Source organism: Oryza brachyantha, chromosome 1 (genome assembly GCF_000231095.2).
Source record: "Oryza brachyantha chromosome 1, ObraRS2, whole genome shotgun sequence".
Taxonomy (NCBI): Eukaryota; Viridiplantae; Streptophyta; class Magnoliopsida; order Poales; family Poaceae; genus Oryza; species Oryza brachyantha.
Window position 1 is genome coordinate 22814032 of NC_023163.2, and position 20230 is coordinate 22834261.

General features: G+C 41.4%; 3 protein-coding genes, 2 long non-coding RNA genes and 1 other non-coding gene across 11 annotated transcripts; 4 read left to right on the forward strand and 2 right to left on the reverse strand.

Annotated features, from left to right (window-relative positions):
• The first annotated feature begins 15 nt into the window (after window positions 1-15).
• Window positions 16-88, forward strand: TRNAK-CUU. Its single transcript has one exon. It is a non-coding gene; the product is annotated as a tRNA-Lys (tRNA).
• Window positions 89-1264: 1176 nt separating this feature from the next.
• On the forward strand, window positions 1265-2116 carry LOC102721507 (lachrymatory-factor synthase-like). The gene has a single exon (XM_006646215.3). The coding sequence runs from the start codon at window positions 1317-1319 to the stop codon at window positions 1911-1913; it is 597 nt and encodes a 198-aa protein (XP_006646278.1). The 5' UTR covers window positions 1265-1316; the 3' UTR covers window positions 1914-2116.
• A 3159-nt stretch (window positions 2117-5275) lies between these two features.
• LOC121054977 lies at window positions 5276-5854 on the reverse strand. Its single transcript, XR_005812244.1, has 3 exons — window positions 5764-5854; window positions 5529-5697; window positions 5276-5361 (listed from the first exon to the last, which is right to left on the reverse strand). It is a non-coding gene; the product is annotated as an uncharacterized LOC121054977 (long non-coding RNA).
• On the forward strand, window positions 5320-9191 carry LOC102720469 (CASP-like protein 3A1). The gene is made up of 3 exons (XM_006644584.3): window positions 5320-5702; window positions 5798-5933; window positions 8891-9191. Exons 1-3 carry the CDS (start codon window positions 5440-5442, stop codon window positions 9104-9106), a joined length of 615 nt encoding a protein of 204 aa, XP_006644647.1. The 5' UTR covers window positions 5320-5439; the 3' UTR covers window positions 9107-9191.
• Window positions 8999-11988, reverse strand: LOC102720750. Of its 5 annotated transcripts, none has more exons than XR_423040.3 (5): window positions 10765-11988; window positions 10080-10232; window positions 9905-10005; window positions 9192-9571; window positions 8999-9087 (listed from the first exon to the last, which is right to left on the reverse strand). It is a non-coding gene; the product is annotated as an uncharacterized LOC102720750 (long non-coding RNA). The 5 variants fall into 5 exon arrangements; XR_005812241.1 differs by having other exon boundaries at window positions 9186-9571; XR_005812242.1 differs by having other exon boundaries at window positions 9023-9109; window positions 9186-9571.
• A 752-nt stretch (window positions 11989-12740) lies between these two features.
• LOC102721795 (ultraviolet-B receptor UVR8) lies at window positions 12741-15909 on the forward strand. 2 transcript variants are annotated; one of them, XM_006646216.2, is made up of 5 exons: window positions 12741-13019; window positions 13135-13296; window positions 14038-14073; window positions 14178-14305; window positions 14431-15909. In XM_006646216.2, exons 1-5 carry the CDS (start codon window positions 12866-12868, stop codon window positions 15718-15720), a joined length of 1770 nt encoding a protein of 589 aa, XP_006646279.1. In that variant the 5' UTR covers window positions 12741-12865; the 3' UTR covers window positions 15721-15909. The 2 variants fall into 2 exon arrangements, with proteins under 2 accessions (XP_006646279.1, XP_040385882.1); XM_040529948.1 differs by lacking the exons at window positions 12741-13019; window positions 13135-13296 and having other exon boundaries at window positions 13679-14073; window positions 14186-14305.
• Window positions 15910-20230: the final 4321 nt, after the last annotated feature.

Consider the following 20230-nt stretch of genomic DNA (forward strand, 5'->3'; position numbering starts at 1 on the left):
CTACAAGGTATCCAAGCCCGTCTAGCTCAGTCGGTAGAGCGCAAGGCTCTTAACCTTGTGGTCGTGGGTTCGAGCCCCACGGTGGGCGACTATATTTTTGCATAGATCATTCTTCTTTTATATTTGCTGAAATTTAGTGCTCGACAAAATTTGGACTTTATATAGTAATTTCAATTTTGATATAGATCTCTAACCTCGAATCAGAAAGACTACGCTGATCATGTCCCATCTAATTGGTTTACCAATCACTGTCCGTCATTCACCATAGATACTCCTTTCGTCTAGATCTGTGACATGTCTACTACCCCGTTTCATAATAAAGTTATTTTTTAATTTCTATGTTCAATGCTTTGACAATTTGTTTTATTTAAAAATTTTGCACAAAAATTTAAAAAAATTAGTTACGCATAAAGTATTATTTATATTTTATCATCTAATAACAATAAAAATATTAATCGCAAAAGTTTTAAATAAAACGAAGAGTCAAAACATTGTATTTAAAAACTGAAAAATGATTTTATTTCAAGACGAAGGTAGTAGAAATTTAGCGTCGTAGAAATGCATGCACACAGCCAAAGTGTGAATAGCTGAGCAGGAAATCAATCACAGGTGGCACCTCTAATTCCTCTACCAGAAAGCATAAAGACACATCACACAACGTGTGACTGCCTGACTGGCCAGTAACCACTAGCCATGTACACACCCACCCAAAATACAAAACGTTCGCGTCTCTTTGGACGGGGCGGCAGCTACACCACAAAAGTACAAAGCTGATTCCCTGGTCTCGTCTCGATCTAGCGCACGCGCCATACAAAAACAGTGAACGTGACGATGGAAGCAATTTTTAGCACACGGGTGTATATACGCCCGTTGCTTGATGTCATCTAAATAGTCATCAAAAGTTATGAAAAAATTAACAAGATAGTTTAATATGAGTTATATCACTCCACTAACATGCAAGTTTAAATTCAACTTCTGCAAGTTGTAGCAAAAATAACAAAAGCAATTATAAATATACGTATACTTAGTTTCAGTTTTGTTTATTTTTTTTGCTATAACTTATAGAAGTTGAATTTAAACTTACATGTTTGTAGAGTGATATAAATCATATTAATCCATCTTATCAAAAATTTTTATATTTTTATTAACTATTTATATGACATACAAGCACACAGATCAACCTGCTAAAAACTATTCCCCACGCGACAACGAATACATATGGCTTCCACGCTAGCTTAGCTCGTGCAAACCGCAAACGGTGCAAGAACAGCCATCTAGTATCCATTTTCCATCGCTCGCTCGCCATTTGGCACGACATGATGCGCCAAGAAGCAGCAACCAGAGCACACGACTCCGGTCACCGGCCGGCGGCGTCCATGGCTGACGTCCCCTACGACGACGGGAAGGATCAGGCGGCGGCGACGTGGCACGGGTCGGTGCGCGCCGCGGTGGAGGGGCCGACGCCGGACCAGGCGTGGGCGCTGCTGGGGGACTTCTGCTCCCTCGACCGATGGGTACCCTCGGTGCAGACGTGCCGGAGGGTGGAGGGCGCCGATGGCCGGCCCGGGTGCGTCCGCTACTGCGCCGGGCCGGTGAACAAGGCGGAGCCGGCGGCGGCGGCCGGGTGGTCGAGGGAGAGGCTGCTGGAGCTCGACCCGGCCGGGCGGCGGTACAGCTACGAGGTGGTGGAGACCAACAAGGGGTTCGGCCGGTACACGGCCACCCTCCAGGTGGAGCCCGACCCCGCCGGCTGCGCCGTCGCGTGGTCGTTCGAGGCCGACCCTGTGCGGGGCTGGACGCTGGAGGGGTTCGTGGGTTTCCTCGAGGAGCTCGCGCGCGGCGTCGCCAAGAGGCTCGAGGAGGAGATCATGACCCAAGATGACGCTCCTGCCTTGCAAGTCCTCCAATCTTAGTTTTTTGTCCCTCGATCTGTTCCTGGTGTCTCTCAGATTCGTGGTTCATGCTCGCATGTTCTTGATTCATTTCCCAAAACAGATTCATAGAACGGTTTTAAACTTTTTGATCTCCACACGTTGGTTGATCGTCGTGACCATATCCCATTCCAAACGTGCAGCATGTATGTATGTATTCAGTAAAACATGCCGCGTGTATTCAAGCTCGGTTAGCTCGCAGCGTCGCAAGACGTACGCTCTCCGACAGTCCGGGTGCTACACTCGCTTTCCTGTTCAATGAGCTCGCGCGCGGCTATTGCCTTGCTGGATAGCTGCTCGCTCGCTCTCCGGCTGGTCTGCTTCACCCCAGGTTGGAAGGCGATACACGACGACGTTCGCGAGCATACACGACGACTGGCCTGCTTCATCCCACATTCGTGGACGCGTCCCGCTCCTTTGCCTTCCAGATCGGCAGCACCCAATCCCCGTCTCCTGGCATTCCTACTCCGCCCGTATCTTCCAGCATTTCGCTGCCTACCGCGCGCGTCGGCGTCGCTTTCGTCTTCTGCTGCGGCGCGGCGTGCCCTGCCCCTGCCCCCCTACCTCTTGCGTCGCTCGGCTCTCTCCATCACCAGTTCACCACTCTCCTTGTTGGCTGTTGCGGACCGGAGTCGAAGCTCATCATCACCGTCACGATTTGGTGGCATCGCCGCGTGGCGTCGTGACCAAGTTCCTCTAATATACTTCTCACCGCCACGTGATCACTAACACATAAACCCACCGTGCCCACATCAGTAATCTCCCCAATCCGTCAGTGGTGTTGGGGGTGTTTTTACTGTTTCCTGCTGAGTTGGTGTCATTTTCGTCCTAATCCGTTCCTGCCCAAACTCGATGGCCGCACGCCCATTAGAATCCCCGTTCAGGCCCATCTAGAATGGACCGCACATTGATCACAACCCCGTTCAGGCCCAATAGGCGGCACGCCAAGTCTCGTCCAATGGGCCACATGTATGCTAGAAGGAACCCCGTTTCGGACGACCATTGCGGACAACCATGATTACAGCGATTGAAACACATGGCAAGGAACATTGCAGGATGCAGTGAACATGTTTGATGAAATGCGGAGAATAAGGGTGCCACCAAATAGCGACAATGATGGTGGTGTTCTCTGATTTTGCGCATGGGGGGTTGGTCGATATGGGGATAAGTTTATTGAAGCGGATGGAAGAAAGGGATATCAGTTCTCTGATATGGGGAACGCTCGGCGCATGTCAAAAACATGGGAATTGCAGCTATCGGTTTGCTCTCTGTCTCATTGATTTATTTGCGGTGCACAGTAGACAAATATTATTTTATAAAATCAAGAAACGATTAATCTTATGTCTATTGTTGTTATGATGCCCTCCTGATATTATAAGATAACACCTCAGCATTATGATAGTCTAATTTACCGGCATAAGATGTGTCATCGATTTCAATAATATAGTCAGGACATAGCTGATTTTTATGGAGTGAAAATTAGGCAAGTGAACAGCACTCTGAACTAGTGGCGGAGGGCACTCTCAATGCAGACCTAAGGGGTAATATGACATAAGCAAGCAATTTAGTGATGTGGCAGGTTATTTATTGAAGAGAGAGACAAAAATGAAGGAATTAGTTCTAGATTAAGAACTAGTGTCTTCACATAAAACAAGACTGATTGTGAGAGAGATGAGTAAGCCATATGATAACAAGATACAAAAATGCATTGTGGAAGATAGTTTCTTGACACGATGTCCTAGAGTATAGAAACCATGGTAGTTTTCGGCATTAGGAGTGCCCTAATAACACCACCATCTTATCCTTCATTTGGCGTTTGATGATTATTTCAAATGTGATATATGGCTATCATTGGTTAAAATTGTATCAGCACTTGATTTGCTCGAGTTAGATTTAGGCCTTGTTTAATCCAGCTTGAGATTATTATAATTTGACTTATTAGAAATAAGATGGAACAAACTGATAGATTATTGTAACAGATTATTATAATCTAGAGCACAAATTACTATAATCTGATAAGCTCATCCAAAGATATTTTTCTAATTAGTGGGTGGCTTTGAACCCACAACACTTGGACACTTTAAAATAATTACTTACATTTATCATTTCTTTCTACTTTAGCTTATAATAATCTAGCTTATAGTAATTTGACTTAATAATCCAGATTATAATAGTTTTCAGTTGAAACAAACAGAGCCTAAATAGGGGATTGCCCTGCACAGTTTTGTACGGAGCAAGATAGCTCATGTAGAGTTAGATTTAATATACAACTCTAAAATTTTATTTCTATAAATACCGATGTGTACAAATGCAATAGGATTTCATATACAATTCTTATATTCTATTTATATAGGTTTAGATATTGTATACAATTCTTAACTTCTATAAATAAGGTTTGAATTTCTAAAACTATTATATTCTAATTCTATAGGTTTGGATTGGAATTTATATACAACTCTTAAATTCTATTGGCTCTAAAATGTATATAACTATATCGATCAATCTAGTCTAGAATCACAATGGTCTAATGGTTAAGTTCTTTTTCTTAGATGGAAATAAGGTTTGGATTTTTTATATATCTCTTATATTTTATTTCATTATGTTTGAATTGGATTTCATGTACGACTCTTAAATTCTATTGTCCCTAAAATGTATACAACTATATCAATCAATTTGTATCGTTATAATTTATACTCACCATGATGATCTAACGGTTAAGATATTTTTTTCTTTTTTCTTAGATTAATATGGTAATTTCTAGTCTGCAGAGTAAATATGCTGACTTTTTTCAAGCTTTTTTTTATAATATAATAGATAGATATATAGATGTAAAAATATGCTTTGTTTCTGTCCGCTGCTACTCTTCTAGAGACAGTTCCCTCACATTCCAGTGCTCATGGAATATTCTGGAGTATTTGAGATATTAAACGTTTTAATAAAATATCCACCTTGAATAAATCTTAGGTTAAGATTGGGGCAACCATTTTTTTTACCCCGGAGAGGAAACCCCATTTGACTGTAAAATATTCAGTCTTCTATTGCCTTTCCTTATCAATTCCATTGCATTTGGCACCATACACAGCAGTATCTATCATCAAGATCTCACATGCTTTTGTTTTGAGTGTAGCTAATTAGTTGGCAATAGACTAATAATCTTATGAATGCGCAAATTATGGATTCCCATGGCACTTGGTGATGATGCTGTTGTCAGAAATAATCCTTTCTTAGCAGTAAAAAACAACTTATTACAGGTCTTGAGTAACTCGAAAGCCGTGCTGCTTTTGGCAAAGCATGGCCTGGTATGGTACCCCACTGCTGTCAAGACAGCAAGTATAGAAAGGACTCACGGGTGCATCATAGAGGATATAAACAGAGACATCTTTTTAACTTCACTGGAATCCTCCAACTTCCCTTCCGTTGCATCACCATGCTAAAAACAAGAACAGCATAGCCAAAACGCTCTTCTGTTAGGCACAGAAAGCCATAGCCAGGAGCAAGAGCAGCACTGATGGGCTCCATTGGTAACGGCCGGAGCGGCTCAGAGGTTGGCATCCAGATGCCAGCGACGGAGAGCAAGGAAGTGCTGGAGCGACCTACCTCACCAAGATGGCCACGGCTAGGCATCGTCATGGTGGCGACTAGAGCCGTTGCCCTGGTGATGGCGCTGCTCTCAATGGCTCTGATGATCTCCGCCAAGGAGCGGGGCAGTCTCAAGATCTTCGGCCTCGAGATCCCGCTTTATGCCAACTGGTCTTTCTCTGATTCCCTGGAGTAAGTGTTAGAAGCAGTTCTATTTTTGAAATGCGTTTAAGCTCAGAGAGAGAGTACTGACTTTGTTCTGATGGTGTTGAAATCCCCGATTTCAGATACTTGGTTGGGATGTCCGCGGCTTCAGCTGCCTACTGTCTTGCTCAGCTTGTATTGATTGCACACAAGGCCATGAGGAATGCTCCCGTGGTTCAATCCAGGAACTATGCCTGGCTGCTGTTTACTGGTGATCAGGTTCGTCGTCCATACTTGTTCATTTGGCTCTCGACCTTAACTCTCTGAAATCACCGGCGCTTGGCACGGGGTTGAGAGGTTCGCCGTCGCTGGTAGGTGTGGGGGGTTGGCCTACTTTGCCCTATTGGTAGGTTTGGTCCGCTCCTTCCCCATTTGATCTTATTTTGAAATGACGAATAGGTTGCTTAATTTGTTTTTTTATGCCGTGACTGTGATGTTTGTTGGATTGCTGTTTTTTATGCTTTTATTGTCATGTATTCAGTATTTGATGGAACAGTCAGTAGCCAGTACTAGTATAGGCAGTATTCATTGGTGTTGGGTTAGTTCTGATATAAGATTAGAGCAAGTTTTTGCTGGCAAGCAGCATCTTAGAACAGTTCATTTAGATTTCAAAAAAAAAGAACAGTTCATTTAGTCTTAGTGGTTGTCAACCTGCCACGTTCATATGCAGGCTATAAAATAGTTTCTGTAACTTGGTTTAGATTTCCTTTTTCAGTGATAAGAAGCCATTGGAACTATTCCTTTCGGAGCTTATAATCTAAACATCATTCTGATTCTTGTGAATCTGGTTGTGAACTGCTCGAGGGAACTGCAATTCTCTCTAGGTGATTGAACTTTAGAGACTAATTTATTCATGAAATATGCAGAACATAATCACTTTATTTTATAGAAAATATTTCTTTTGCTTTTGTGGGAAATGTATTTGAAATGCACTCAAACTTTGAAGAACATGTATAGTTCTACTGATATATATGTTTTCCCTGTGATACACCTCCAACTAAGCAAATCACTATGCACCAAAAGAGCTGGGTTTAGCGAAAACAGATTACTATCGAGAACTTCTCAAGCCATACCTAACAGGCAAATAAGCAAGGAGAAAAATAAAATGTTCCTAACTTCTTACAGAAAATGTTCTTTCAGATTTTTTCTTTGTTCAATGCAATTTGTGCAGAAAAATGTCTGCTGCGCAATAATGGTCTTTTTGTTGCAAAACCTTATTGCAGTTGTCAGCTGATAGCTGATGACAGTAATGATATTTGAGCTTGAGTACACATAGCCCAAGTACTATACACAAAACATCTTGAGGGAACCTTCACTCCTTTTCTTGTAAGTTCATTTTCCATGGGAAAAACTTGACTGCAGTGTCCTGTCAAGATTCCTTCACACCCATCTTTTGCCTTATTAGTGGAAAAGACACGACATATTTGCAAATAAAAAATAATTCTTAAATATAACTTTTATATACGTGTTCTTATTGATTTAAACTCAAAGGCTGAAAAGTAAATAAAAAATCTCGGAACCAACTTCAAATTTAAGATTAAAAATATAAATTTTGGCTTATAAATATAAATAAAAGTGAAAAAATAGGCGCTTATTCCAACGGAAGGCACCAAAGTTTCTAATATATAAATTATCTTCGAGGAAGTCTAGGGCACGATGTAATTGACGCGCTATTATGCTGGATTTTTATGTTTCCATGTGCTTCAATCCTTCATTAGAAGCCCCTTTCATGTAAGCATATTTGTGTAGTCTGGCCCGGTTAGACTTAGATATAGGTCTTGCTGGAAAAAATCGATGAATCTTATGCTTAGAGCATTTGCATACTACTTCATCCCTTCTAAAAGATAAACATTTATAAGAATATAAGCATTTATTCACTAATTTCCATGATTTCAATCATTTCAATGAATTATAGGACCAATCAGGTGGTTAAAAAGAGAATCTAATCAATTCGAAATTCAAAAGTTGACCATCTATTAATAGAAAAATGAGCCTTCACGTCGTTTCTCACGGGCTAGAAATTCTGAGATTAATCGTAAAAATAAGAAAAAAAAAGAGAAAAGATCAAATCTTGTCTTGTCCGATTCAAAAATCTATCTTTCCTCTTAATTTCCGTATCGAACCCGTTAGATCAGGTTCTAATCTTGTCCGTCCGATTCAAAAATATTTTTCCCTCAGTCATGTATTGGTTTATAAGTTTCTGTCCCATGTCAATAAATAACCAAAAAAACAATATTAAATAAATAAATAACTCATATACGGAGAAAATCACACGTTAATAAAAAAATGGAATTAGAAATACAAATTTAGAATTAAAATAAACAAAAGTAAAAAAAGAATCCATGTATAAATAAACTTAAAAAATATGACATTTGGATTAAAATAAAAATAGTTAATATTGAGTGAGGAGTTCATCTAGAAATACCACACTTATGGGTTAGAAAATCCCACATTAATAAAAAAATACAATTTTAGAATTAAAGATAAAAAATAAAAAGACCATGCGTAAGAAAATTATCTGATGATATAGAGAACCGGACCGTAAAGAGTCCATGTATAAGAAAAATTATCTGACGATATAGAGACCAGGTCAGGTCCAGGTCCATGCGTAAGAAAAATTATCTGACGATATAAAGACCAAGTCAGGTCTGGTCCGAGCACCATGCATCTGATCTGATCTATATATGCTATTTGAATTAATAATTTAAAATTAATTATTATCAAGATAAGAGACCTTATATATATATATATATATATATATAATGATGCTAACCGTGCAATATGCGTGAACCACCATACTAGTTGAAGTGACTCTAAATGAATCTTTGGACATATCGTTTGTTTATACCACACAACTTGAAAATATCTATATGAGATAGTGTATCATTTATCATAGTTATAAAATCTGACAAATCGCAAGCAAAGTAACCCACCTAACATCCAACCACGCAATTCAGCGTTCATAATTCGTATTACTCCATAGTAGGATAATCTAGGAGTCATTTTCCTTTGCCCTCGACCTTTTGTTTGCTTCCAAAATGTTCTTCGGTTGACGGATCGTTCCAGGGAGTATACCTACAATATAATCTCGGTGGTTGCTCCTTTAGAAGATGATAACTTTCTTTAGCTCAATACGTACGTGGCACCTGAACATATGTACTTTGCGTGAGTGCCAGGTGTTTGCATATGCAATGATGAGCGCAGGATCGGCGGCGGCGGCGGTCGCAAATCTGAACCGCACCGGCATCCGGCACACGGCTCTCCCCAACTTCTGCAAGCCATTGCCACGTTTCTGCGACTTGTCGGCTGCCTCCATCGCGTGTGCCTTTCTCAGCTGCATCTTCCTGGCGGCATCTGCTGTGATCGACGTCATCTGGTTGTCAAATATGTGATCTCTGAGATCAGGTTGTTAAATATGTGAGAGTTTGAGAAGGTTGTAATTCCTTAGAAAGTACTATCAGGGTGCTGTACCTGTACCTGCACTGTGAGTCTGTGAGATAATCTACTGAACCCAAGATGTCGCAGGACATGGGACATTTGCTGCTTGTACAAATGAGTCGTCTCGCTGCACTGCACAGCATTTCCTTGATGTCGATGTGTGTAACTCATCAAATCTTTTGAATTGGTTGACTCTGTGTACCACCAAGAATATTCTACTCTCAAAACTTCATCCAAATCTCACTATAACTCCATGTCCCCATCAGCAGCACACCTGCTTGTTCCAACCACTTAAGCATATGCTGATGACATGCACTAACCATGGTTTTGTTTACTGTAGAGGAAGCCCAAAATCGCTGCACCCCGGTACTCTATTTACCGATGACTAGTAATCTTGCATGAGCAAAGCACGTTTCCCACTATGTCATAATAAACATAAATAAATTTATTATTTTTTTCCTGACATGTCACACAATATATATAAAAACGAAGTTAATATGTCACATAACTCTCCCTTTATATTGTGATCTGCACACACACACATATATATATATGTGTGTGTGGGGTACCATCAAATATAATATTTTTATATTATGAACAAAATATATCCACATAGAAAAATAATATAATGTTATAGCATGAACTATTATACTACTAGCATAAAGAAGGTCAAATCATAACCATTCGGTAACACCATGGCTAATACAATATAATAATTTAATCAAATCTATCATTCAGCATTAACAATATACTTAATGATATCTCGTGCGGCAGTAGGTATGTTGCTTTTACACTCATTCTCTTGACATGCTAATAGATGTATCAATGAATATCTCCTTAGCTCATAGTCATCCTACACATACATTTATTTATAAATTAGAATGTTATGTACTATTATAAATAATAAAAAAATGTTTTGATGCTAACCTTAAAGGCAGGCAATTGTAGTTTATCATTTCTCCATGCAATATATATGATAACAGAAATGAGCAGTGTGTGACTTATTGTCCATTAGAGCCAGCTCTCTAGCATAGGAAAAGGTTGTATGGTGATCTACTGGACCAACATTAACCACAACAACTGCAACATCAATAAAAAGTCAAAAGTTAGTTTGAGCAACAAAAGAAAAACAACTCAAAATACACGTGTGATTGTATGTCACGTGCCAACAATGGCTCCGTTTGGGAGATTGAAAGGTTGAGAGAAATTCATAGTTAAAAGTAGCAATGAGAGTCTTTACTAATGATATTTGGAGAAAGGAGAAGAAGGCTAGCTTTATGCAGGGGAGAGGGGACGGACTACAGCACCTTGGAGAAGCACACAGCAAACGCGACAGCAGCGTTTTACTCATAAAAAATGTAAATATCATTTTTTACTTGTGTTTTACAAAAATGTAAATGGCAGCGGAGATGTTTTAAGCATATTTCTGGCAGCTTTCAACTCTAGTCATAGCAACACGGATAGTAGAGCAAGGAGAAAAGAAAAAGAGTACTTAATAAAATAAGATTTCCATATATATGTATGTTAGCCTCTGCTTGCATTTTGATGACTTCATTAATAACATGATTAGCTCATATTGGACAGAGTGAAAATAATGAATGAAATTGATGACCTGCATCTCAAAGCATGCCATTGACGATGAACACACAATTCATCTATTTGGAAAGTTCAAGTCATCCGTTGGCATGGTCAGACAACAAAGTGCCGCTGGAATACATTGCTTGGCATGGTCAGACAATGAACTAAAAGATGACCATCATGTCAGGTACATAACACAATAAGATATCAGTAAATAGTTGGACAAGAAACACCTTAATAATTCAGAAACAAACTGCAAACTCAGTACAGAAAATGAAGATTTGCTCCATGTAACAAAGGGACGGTACGACGATGATGAACCGGACATATCAGGTAGATGTAATCGTCATGGCCCTAGAACATGAGCACATTTTCAAGGCCACAGCCCTCAGAGTAAGCCCCAATCTTGGTATTGAACTTTGGATTATGGTAGTCTCGGTTCTCCTTGGAGTACCGCATATTTTTAGACACGGTTTTCAGTTTCAGTCTAAGATAAAAACAAAAAGCTAATTGTTTAAGAATCTACAATCTTTTTTATCTGCCTTGAATAGCTTGCTCGATGTGTTCTTACCTTGAAGTGGACGTTACATTCGTCGAATGCGCAATCAATAAGGGAGGTGTCGCCTGAAATACGATGCAACACACATACACAAAAAATTTAGATTCAGATATGCGTGGGGGCAGCAGCTGGTGGCATCCGTCGGCGGTAGGACAGAAACGCCATGGGCGCAGCGGCCGCCTGCTTTGTTCCGGGAGAAGGCAGTGGTCGTCGGCGTGGGAGGGCCCAGCAACGGGGTAGAAACAACGTGGGGCAGGAGCAGGCATCATCTGACGGTGTGGGCGTGACCGGCAATGGGCGGGAGCGTAGTGTGCAGCCGGCAGATGGCGTTGGTGTGGGGGCAGGAGCTTGCGCCGACGGGGAGCGTCGACGCGACGGCGGTGGACGTGGGGCGGTTGGCGGCGGATGGAGGCACGAAGCTGTGGGGACGACAGTCTGCGCCGGCTGGTGGTATCTGGGAGCACGTAGTGGCGGCTTGCGGCGGGCAATCAGGAGCGTGGGCGACGGAGTCACGGAATAGATGGGGTGGAGGGCGTCGGTGGCAGAGGAGGCGGCTAGAGCGTTGGGCGGCGGAGGCGACTTGAGCGCCGGGTGGCGGCGACGCCCTGCGCCGGATGGGGGCGGCGTCCTGCCCTAGGGAGAGGCGGCGGCTTCCTGCGTCAGGCGGCGGTGGTGCTGGGTGGCTTGTGTTTGGCTGCAATGTCGGGATAGCGTAACTTAGGGGCGTGTCCTGCGTAGGACTGCAAGAGAGATGTGTTTTAAAACATTCTGGACCACTGGATATGTGCATCTAACGGTGGAAAATGTATCTGCTAAGTCCTCTGTACGTTTGGTGGTGTGACCATATAAAAATTCAAACTCCTCTTTTTTACAGTAGTATAGATAATCGCATAAAAGTATAAATTTGAATTCGAAATTTTTAAATGAGATTGTCACGGTTTTGGTGCCACGTGATTTGGCACGATAATCGTGGCACTTTATAGTAGACGATTTTCACGGAGAATTGCGCGATACGAAGACAGAAAACTTGCCACGATTATCACAATAATCGCTCTTGTCACGTGGCATCCTGTCTACTTTTTTTTTCAATTTAACTCAACTCAAATCATTCTGCGACATCTCTTGATTGATTCACGCCATTTTTTTTAAAAAAAAAATCCTTCACCACTAGATTCAGTAATTACGTTACCATTACTAGGACTTTTTTTTATTTTCGACCCTTTTTTAAAAATAAATCTACAAGATATTTATCCCAAACCAATCATCAAATATCAGACACCGTCACTCGCAATACTTGCGATTATCATGATAAATGCCACGGTAATCGCGGTTTCCAAACCCTGGTATACTAACCACTCAAGCCACCGCGGCGATGCAACGCGCGACACGCGCCCCAAGGGAGAATTTAGAAAATTTACTCCGGATCATTCTCTTGGGGGAAAAGCGGGATCGATGAGGTCAACGTCGACGAGTTCATCAGGAGCGGTGACTTGCCCTGCGTGACTTCACCGGACTCGAGTCCTTATCGACTTCGCTTCTTCTGCTTATTCTATTCTACCGCCTTGCTCTCGCGGTAATGCCTCGAGTTGTCCTCGTGCCCTCCTCTCTCTCCCACTCCCACTCCTCATCTGCCGTCTCCTCCACTGCACCGCTACCCCCCGCCGCAGCGCAGATGCCGCCCAAGGTGGTCGCCGTCGCCGCCGGCGAGGCCCACACGCTCGCCCTCTCCGGTAAGTAATGGCGCGCTCGCTTGCTCCCTCCCTCCCCGCGAATTGTCAAGACATCGACGGAATTCGGGATCTGAGAGGTGACTCTTGTGGTTTTTTGCTGTGCCGTGCGTTGCAGGTGACGGGGAGGTGTACTCATGGGGCCGGGGCATGTTCGGCCGCCTTGGGACCGGGCGCGAGGCCGACGAGCACGTGCCCACCGCGGTCGCCGGCGGCGGGAGTCCACGGCCCAGGTTCGTCGCCGTCGCCGCCGGTGCCTACCACAGCCTTGCGCTGGACGGTTCGTGCTTTTGCTTTCACTCGTTTCGTGATAGGAGTAGCATCCTGTGCGCGGCGCACAAAAAAAAGAGAGTAGCATCCTGTGCAGCTATGTGTAGGAGTAGGCAATTAGGTTTGAAAGTACGGAGGTAGTTGCAGAATTATGATTTCTGTGCGGTTTGTGGAGAGCGTCCAATCACTAGCGACTGGTAATTTGAATTTTGTTTTACTGACTGGCTGTGACCCAGTGTGTGTAATGCCATGCGTAGTTTTCTCAATCTAGTAGTTTACTCACCGGTACTGTAGTTTGTAAGTGGCTTCTATGGTCCTGACAAGTATGTGGTGTGTGGGGCTATATTCTTGTGCAATGTGAACAGGCCATGCCAACATTTTCGTTCCCTTGAATTTTTGTGCTATTGTTACTGGCTTTTTCAACATGGTATGAGTTATTACCTGAATTTGCTTTATGGCCGAATTGCTTAACAAGTGAAATCGAAAGATTATTCATTGAAAAGAATATTAGGCTTCCCATACTGTATAGCACTGAATTACACAATCCCTTCTTTGCAACTCATTGATTCACTTAACATATAGTCTACATGTCACTGTGACATCGATGGAAAATAATGAACACATGAATAGTTCAGTTTACTAGTATTAACCGTAAATGGTTTCTTAGCCCAGGTGTTAATCAGATGGAATTCAGTAAGATGAAGGTTGATGATAAAATGGCTTTGGTTCTGAATATTGTCCAATATTGCAGATGAAGGTTCGCTCTGGTCATGGGGTTACAACATCTGTATCCTTCACCATTGCTTATGTAATTTGAGCTTTGGCAACTTAAAACCATTTTATTAGTATCCCAGTCAGCACTTCTTATGTTCTTTCTTGACTGTTTAATGGATGGTCAGCTTGGCTATGGGGAAGAGAATTCTCCTTTTCCATGTTTGGTTGAACGTTTTCAAGATTTGGGATCACCCGAAACACTGCAGGCTGAAGCACAGAACAGTGGCACACAGTCCTCATTGAAGGTATAAACTTCAACGCGTGAACAGTGGCACTCTTTCTCAAAACAACGACCAATGCTGCAAACTTGTAATAGTACTTAAATATTCAGCTTCGTGCTTAACCAATCCTGCTGTTTGTTTTGTTGCAGTTGTCTTCTGTCAAAGCTGGGGGCATGATGTCATTTGCCATAGACACTCTGGGGGCTATGTGGATGTGGGGAAATTGCCCACAGCAGACGGATGCTGGAGAATTTTGTATAGCAGCTAGCTCTGTCCCACTACCTGTGTGGGATTTCCATGGTCACACTGTAGTTAAGGTTGCCTGTGGTAATGAGCATGTCGTAGCTGCAGTCAGTGCTGGAGAGACCTATACAGGATGTGACCTTGTTTGTTATGCCTGGGGCAATAACAACCATGGCCAGTTGGGTCTAGGTGACAAGGAAAGTAGATCCCGTCCTGTGCTTATCTCAGGATTTGGCGAAGGATCTTCTTGGGATGTGTATGAAATCGCCTGCGGGGCTTGGCACACTGCTGTTCTCACCAATAAAAAGTCTTTTGACGTGGATCTTGAATCTCGGTGCTGGACATTTGGCCTTGGTGATAATGGGCAGCTTGGCCATGGGACCACTGCCACCATTTGCTCTCCACAGCCTGTTGATGGCTTGCCAACTGGTTCCTTCCTTATTTCTCTTGATTGTGGATTGTTCCATACAACTGTAGTTTCCTCTGATGGAGAGGTTTGGTGCTGGGGAATGGAGAGAGGTCTTGGATTATGTCCTGATGCTAGCTTTTCAGGAGTTGATTCAGGGGATGCTCTGCGTCCGATAAGAGTTCAGTCTCCTGAGACAAATGGGTTCAAGTTTCTTGGTCCAGTGCAGGTCACCTGTGGAGCTGCTCACACTGTTCTTGTTGCTGGTGATGGGTATAGGATGTGGGCTTGGGGCAGAGGCCGCAGTGGCGTGCTTGGGAGAAACCAGACTGCTGACAGTTACATACCATGTGTCGTGATGTGGCCTCCTCTTGATGAGAACTTCCAAGAAATTCGTGAGGATAGAGCACAGGCATCAACATCGGGAGTGAATGACCAGAATAGCGCTGAGTTGGAACAAAAGCTATCTGCTGCCTCAGAAGAGCTGCAGTTTCTTCGGTCAAAACTGACACTCATGGAGAGATATGCTAACATACTTCACATTTCAATATTTCGCAAACCTCTAGATGAACGAACACTTCCGCGTTCCCTTCAAGAATCTCCTGTCTTTGATATCAGAAAGGAATTTGAGAACATCTTGGATACAGCGGATACTGATGAACTCAATCGCCTGGAGATCTTCTACCGCAGCATGCTTTCTGGTGTGAAGGATAAGCTTTTGAAGAGAAGAGTCCAGGAAATGGTCCAGGAGTGCATTGTTTCGCTCTCTGCAGGGAGACAAACCCCATGAGGTCAGTGAACTAGATGATTAATTGCCAAACTGTAATTTCTATCGCATTACCTGCATCAAAATTGTAATAAGCATTTATGCTGGCAACCTGTTGTGGTTAAATTATAGTGCGAAAAAAATGTAAGGGCTCCTTTGGAACACAGGGTTTCAAAAATACAAGAATAGGAAGAACGCAGGAATAGGATGTCACACACTTCACATTCCCACAGTATTTCAAAACATAGGAATTTTAGACTTTGGTCATCTGGATGGCTTGTAGGAAACAAAACAAAGGAATTTTAGTGGAAGTATTTTTTTTTGGAAGAGTGCTAGAGAGAGACGGGAGAGAGTGCATGGGACTTCTCAAAGGAGAATAAAAAACATGAGGTAGCAGCATGTTTATTTTCCTTTGGAATTGAGGCATAGGAAGCAAATCCATAAGAATTTTCTCAACCATATTTCTTTGTTACAAAGTAGATAACAGGAAAAAAATCCTAAGGATCGAAATCCTTCAAATTTCCTTTGAAATTGCTTCAATCCAAAGGAGCCCTAAACCATTCGATATAGCTTACCGGTGATGGGCACACGTCATTATGTAATTTCTCTTGCTTCCTTTGAAATATATTATTTATCTTGTAAAAAATGTGCAATATAGTATAGTAAGGTAATAGCAGGACCTAATAAATATAGATAAATCAGTAGTGGTTTTCAGTGTAAAATCTTCAATTGAACCAATTCTGTTCTCCGCATGCAGATAAAATTTGGGTTTGAAATGTTGTGCTGTTGTAGTTGCATGTCGTGTCAATATTGTCAACTTCTTTTCAGAATTTTCCATGTCTCAAGTGTGAATTTTACGGGCTTGGCAACTGAGCACCGGCCTCTAATCCGGTAGCATCAGATATCCTCCCTATGTTATATTTACGTAGCACTGTTAATGTACAATGTGAGTTACAAGGTGATCCTAGTATGATTTCTATCGTGCGCTTGCCTTTGTTTATAGGAAATACGTTGCTTATTCTGCTGCGAATTTCAGATGATGTATTCATTCTTGATGAGTTTGCTGGACAATAACCACTATCTCTGTCAACAACTGTAAAGCATATGGAGTCCGGAGGAATTGCAGAGGGCAGGTATTTGTGGGGTATCAGTATGCTCCCAGCCTCCCATCATCTGACTATTCCATCCATTCATTTCTCCAAATATAAGGGCCAATTCCCTATATGCTCCTTAATTTCTCCTAATCCCTTCTACTTCCCTGACATTTGCTTAATCTCTTATATATCCTTGATTTTTTTATTTGGATCCCTTAGAACATCTCCAATTGATTGATTATTTCTGGTTTTTCATTTGTCCATTTGGCCAGCTTGCCAAAAAAGATTCCTCTCTATTCCTGCTGCATAGTCTAACAGACTCTTCGTTTCCAACTCTCCAAATGCTTGTTATCACTTACTACTTTAATTCAGCTTTCTCTAACAAATATGAAATATGCATACCCGAAAGGTAAAGTACATTAATCTATCTGAAGATGAAGAAAATCAGACAGCAAAAACACAATCAGAAGAATTGATTCAACCATAGAACAGAAGAAAAAGAGAGAGAACAAACTCAATCAGTCAGAAGGTAAACGCAACTATACATGGATGTACGCGTTTGTGTAGAGTTAATCATGAACACAAGCATTCACCTCAACCAAAATAAATAAATAAAAAGGAAATAAATCAGAACATGCTCCTCAACACCACGCTCCTTCGCCTCGCTGCAGCCGATCCAGCGGAGGCGCCGCTGCGACGGGACGTGGACAATCTCCTTGAGGGCCGGCTCCCGGCCTCCTCCTCGCGCGCGCGGGCGGCGACGACGACGGTCTCCGCGGGCGGCGCTGGCAATGGCCTCCCCGGACGGTGACGGCCTCCACGAACGGCAGCGGCGGCGACCCCAGACGGCGACGGCGAACGGCGACAGCGACGGCATCCGCGGACGGCAGCAGGGAGCTCGCGATAGGGAGGAGAGATGGGAGCTGGCGGCTGTGCGTCTCGGGATGGGAGAGGTGCAGTGTGGGTGAGGCCGGTCTGGCAAGTCTGGTTTGGCTGGCGAACTTTGGCGAGTAGGAGGACTCAGCCGGATAGCTTGGCTATCATGTTGGTCTCTGTTGAACTGCGATTTTAAGACTAAATTGTTAAATTTTAACGTGGAGGGGTATTTGACCATGTTATTGGAGATGCTCTTACGTGCCTATTTGGTTATGTTGAAATGATTGTATTGCCCTCGGTATATTGCTAAAGGCTAGAAATGCTTGATGTTATCTGGGTTGTGAAAAACAGTAAGAGATGAATTACTAAATACTTCATATTTTTTTATATGACGTCGTTGACTTTTATGTTCACGTTTGACCTTTCGTCTTATTAAAAAAATTATATAATTATTAATTATTTTGTTATAATGTGATTTATTATTATAGGAACTTTAAGTATGCTTTATAATTTTGCATATTTAGATATAAATTTTGAATAAAACAAACGGTCAAACATAGATTCAAAAGTCAACGGTGTCTTATAAAAAAATATGGAGGGAGTATGTGTTATGAATTTTAAAAAATATAACATAATTTCATTAAAAACTCGATAAATAGTTATTGTAAACCAATCGAGCTCTGCATCAAGCTTAAAAATTACTTTTCAATGAATATATTGAGAAAAAGATTCATTGTAAAAAACAAGGGGATGGAATTATTTAATCACAAATTAAAAACATATTTAAAATTTTTAAATAAATTTCACATCAAATTTGATGAATTTTGTACTTCTTCCCAAACATTTAAATCTAAATAACATATAATTTTAATTCTCAATTCTGTGGTGAAACTAATGTATGGATTTAATCATATTTTTCAAAATTCAAAAAATAAGGTTTATTTTCAAGTTTGGCATTAAATGATTATATCCCTTTTATTTTAGTATAAGTTAACTTTTTCACGTAAAAATTTATCAAATATGTATCAGATATGTATGAGAGGGGTAATATAGTCATTTTAAAAATATTTAACAGTCAATTAATGATTAACTAACAGAAATGTTACAGAGGGGATCCAAAATAAAAAAAACTCAGGGCCATGTGAGGGATGATGTAAAATTTATAGGGGGTACAGAAGAGACATGGCAATTTTAGGGGTAAGTAGGGAATTTTCTCCAAATATAAACACTTTGAATTAGTACCGAGCCAAACCATTTTGCCTGACTATCCATAGAAAAAAGTTCATAAAGATTAATGTTAGATTTATCGTAAAATAGACTAGTAATATAAAACTCTTTATCTAAAATAATTTATTTAAAACTCCTTCCCCTCCAAAATAATTTTATTTTTCACCAATTCCATACATCACTCTATCAAATTCTAATTCAATTATCTCTTTATTTAATTAGTTCTAACGTATTTGTTTTTGTACTTCTATAAATTTCTCCAATGACTGCTCAAAGATAAACTTATTTTGAAACATGCAAGAAGGGATAAAAATGATCGTATTTTGCTAGAGAGGGAGTACCACACCAAGGGTATGCACAATGTAAGTAAAAAGTGGTTCATATAGCTTTGTATATGCTACTTTATCATGGTGGAAATGAGTATTATTAAAGAAAATAAGATGAGCAGCCCATAGTTATATTGATACCCATATAAATACATTATCTCTCTCCTTCCATGAGAGAGCTAGGACCGTTGGTGTTGGATGTGATTTATTTGTTAGATCCTGTGTTTGGTTTATGTCCATTGCTTCTTAGGCCTTGTTTAGTTTGTAAATTTCTTTTGTAAAAACATCACATCAAAATTTTAAACACATATTTAAAGTATTAAACGTAGCCTAATTATAAAACAAATTTCAGATTCCGCCTGGAAACCGCGAGACGAATCTTTTGAGTCTAATTAATCCATCATTAGCACTTGTTGTTTACTGTAGCACTTGTAACTAATCACGTCCTAATTAGGCTTAAAAATTCGTCTCACTATTTCCTCCATAACTGTGTAATTAGTTTTTATGTTTATATATATATTTAATGCTTCATTTAGAAGTTTAAAAATTCGATACGATGTTTTTAGAAAAAGTTTTTGGGAACTAAACACCCCCTTATACATTGTGAAAATTAAAACAACAACAAATTGAATACTTGCGTGAGCCCATCTATATCAACTACTTAGCCTTATATTTCGTAGATAGAGTAGGGATGAAAATATTACATAAAATCCAGGCTGTTTCTGTTTGCCTCTCCGCACTCTTGTCCTCATCGGCTACATTGCCTGTGCCGTGCCGCGCCAGCACCAGGCTTGGCTTGGCCTGCCTGCGCCTCCCACCGTCGCCCTCCCCATTGCCGTTATCTGGCCTGTCGTGGATCAACCCATGCTGCTGAAACATCTCTTCCTCCTCCTTCCCCCAAGCCCCGGCTACGGTGGATGGCTGACCTCCACGGCTCCACGCTACTGTGCCGCTTCTATCCCGTGCCTGCACTTATCCCCGGGATGTATCTCTTCCTGAACGTATCTCATG

Coding starts and splice junctions, on each gene's coding strand:
- LOC102720469 (XM_006644584.3), top strand. CDS start 5,440: ATGGGCTCCATTGGTAACGGCCGGAGCGGCTCAGAGGTTGGCATCCAG. Junction 5,703..5,797: donor TCTTTCTCTGATTCCCTGGA/GTAAGTGTTAGA, acceptor CCCCGATTTCAG/ATACTTGGTTGGGATGTCCG. Junction 5,934..8,890: donor TGCTGTTTACTGGTGATCAG/GTTCGTCGTCCA, acceptor CGTGAGTGCCAG/GTGTTTGCATATGCAATGAT.
- LOC102721507 (XM_006646215.3), top strand. CDS start 1,317: ATGATGCGCCAAGAAGCAGCAACCAGAGCACACGACTCCGGTCACCGG.
- LOC102721795 (XM_006646216.2), top strand. CDS start 12,866: ATGCCTCGAGTTGTCCTCGTGCCCTCCTCTCTCTCCCACTCCCACTCC. Junction 13,020..13,134: donor CCACACGCTCGCCCTCTCCG/GTAAGTAATGGC, acceptor CGTGCGTTGCAG/GTGACGGGGAGGTGTACTCA. Junction 14,074..14,177: donor GTCATGGGGTTACAACATCT/GTATCCTTCACC, acceptor ACTGTTTAATGG/ATGGTCAGCTTGGCTATGGG.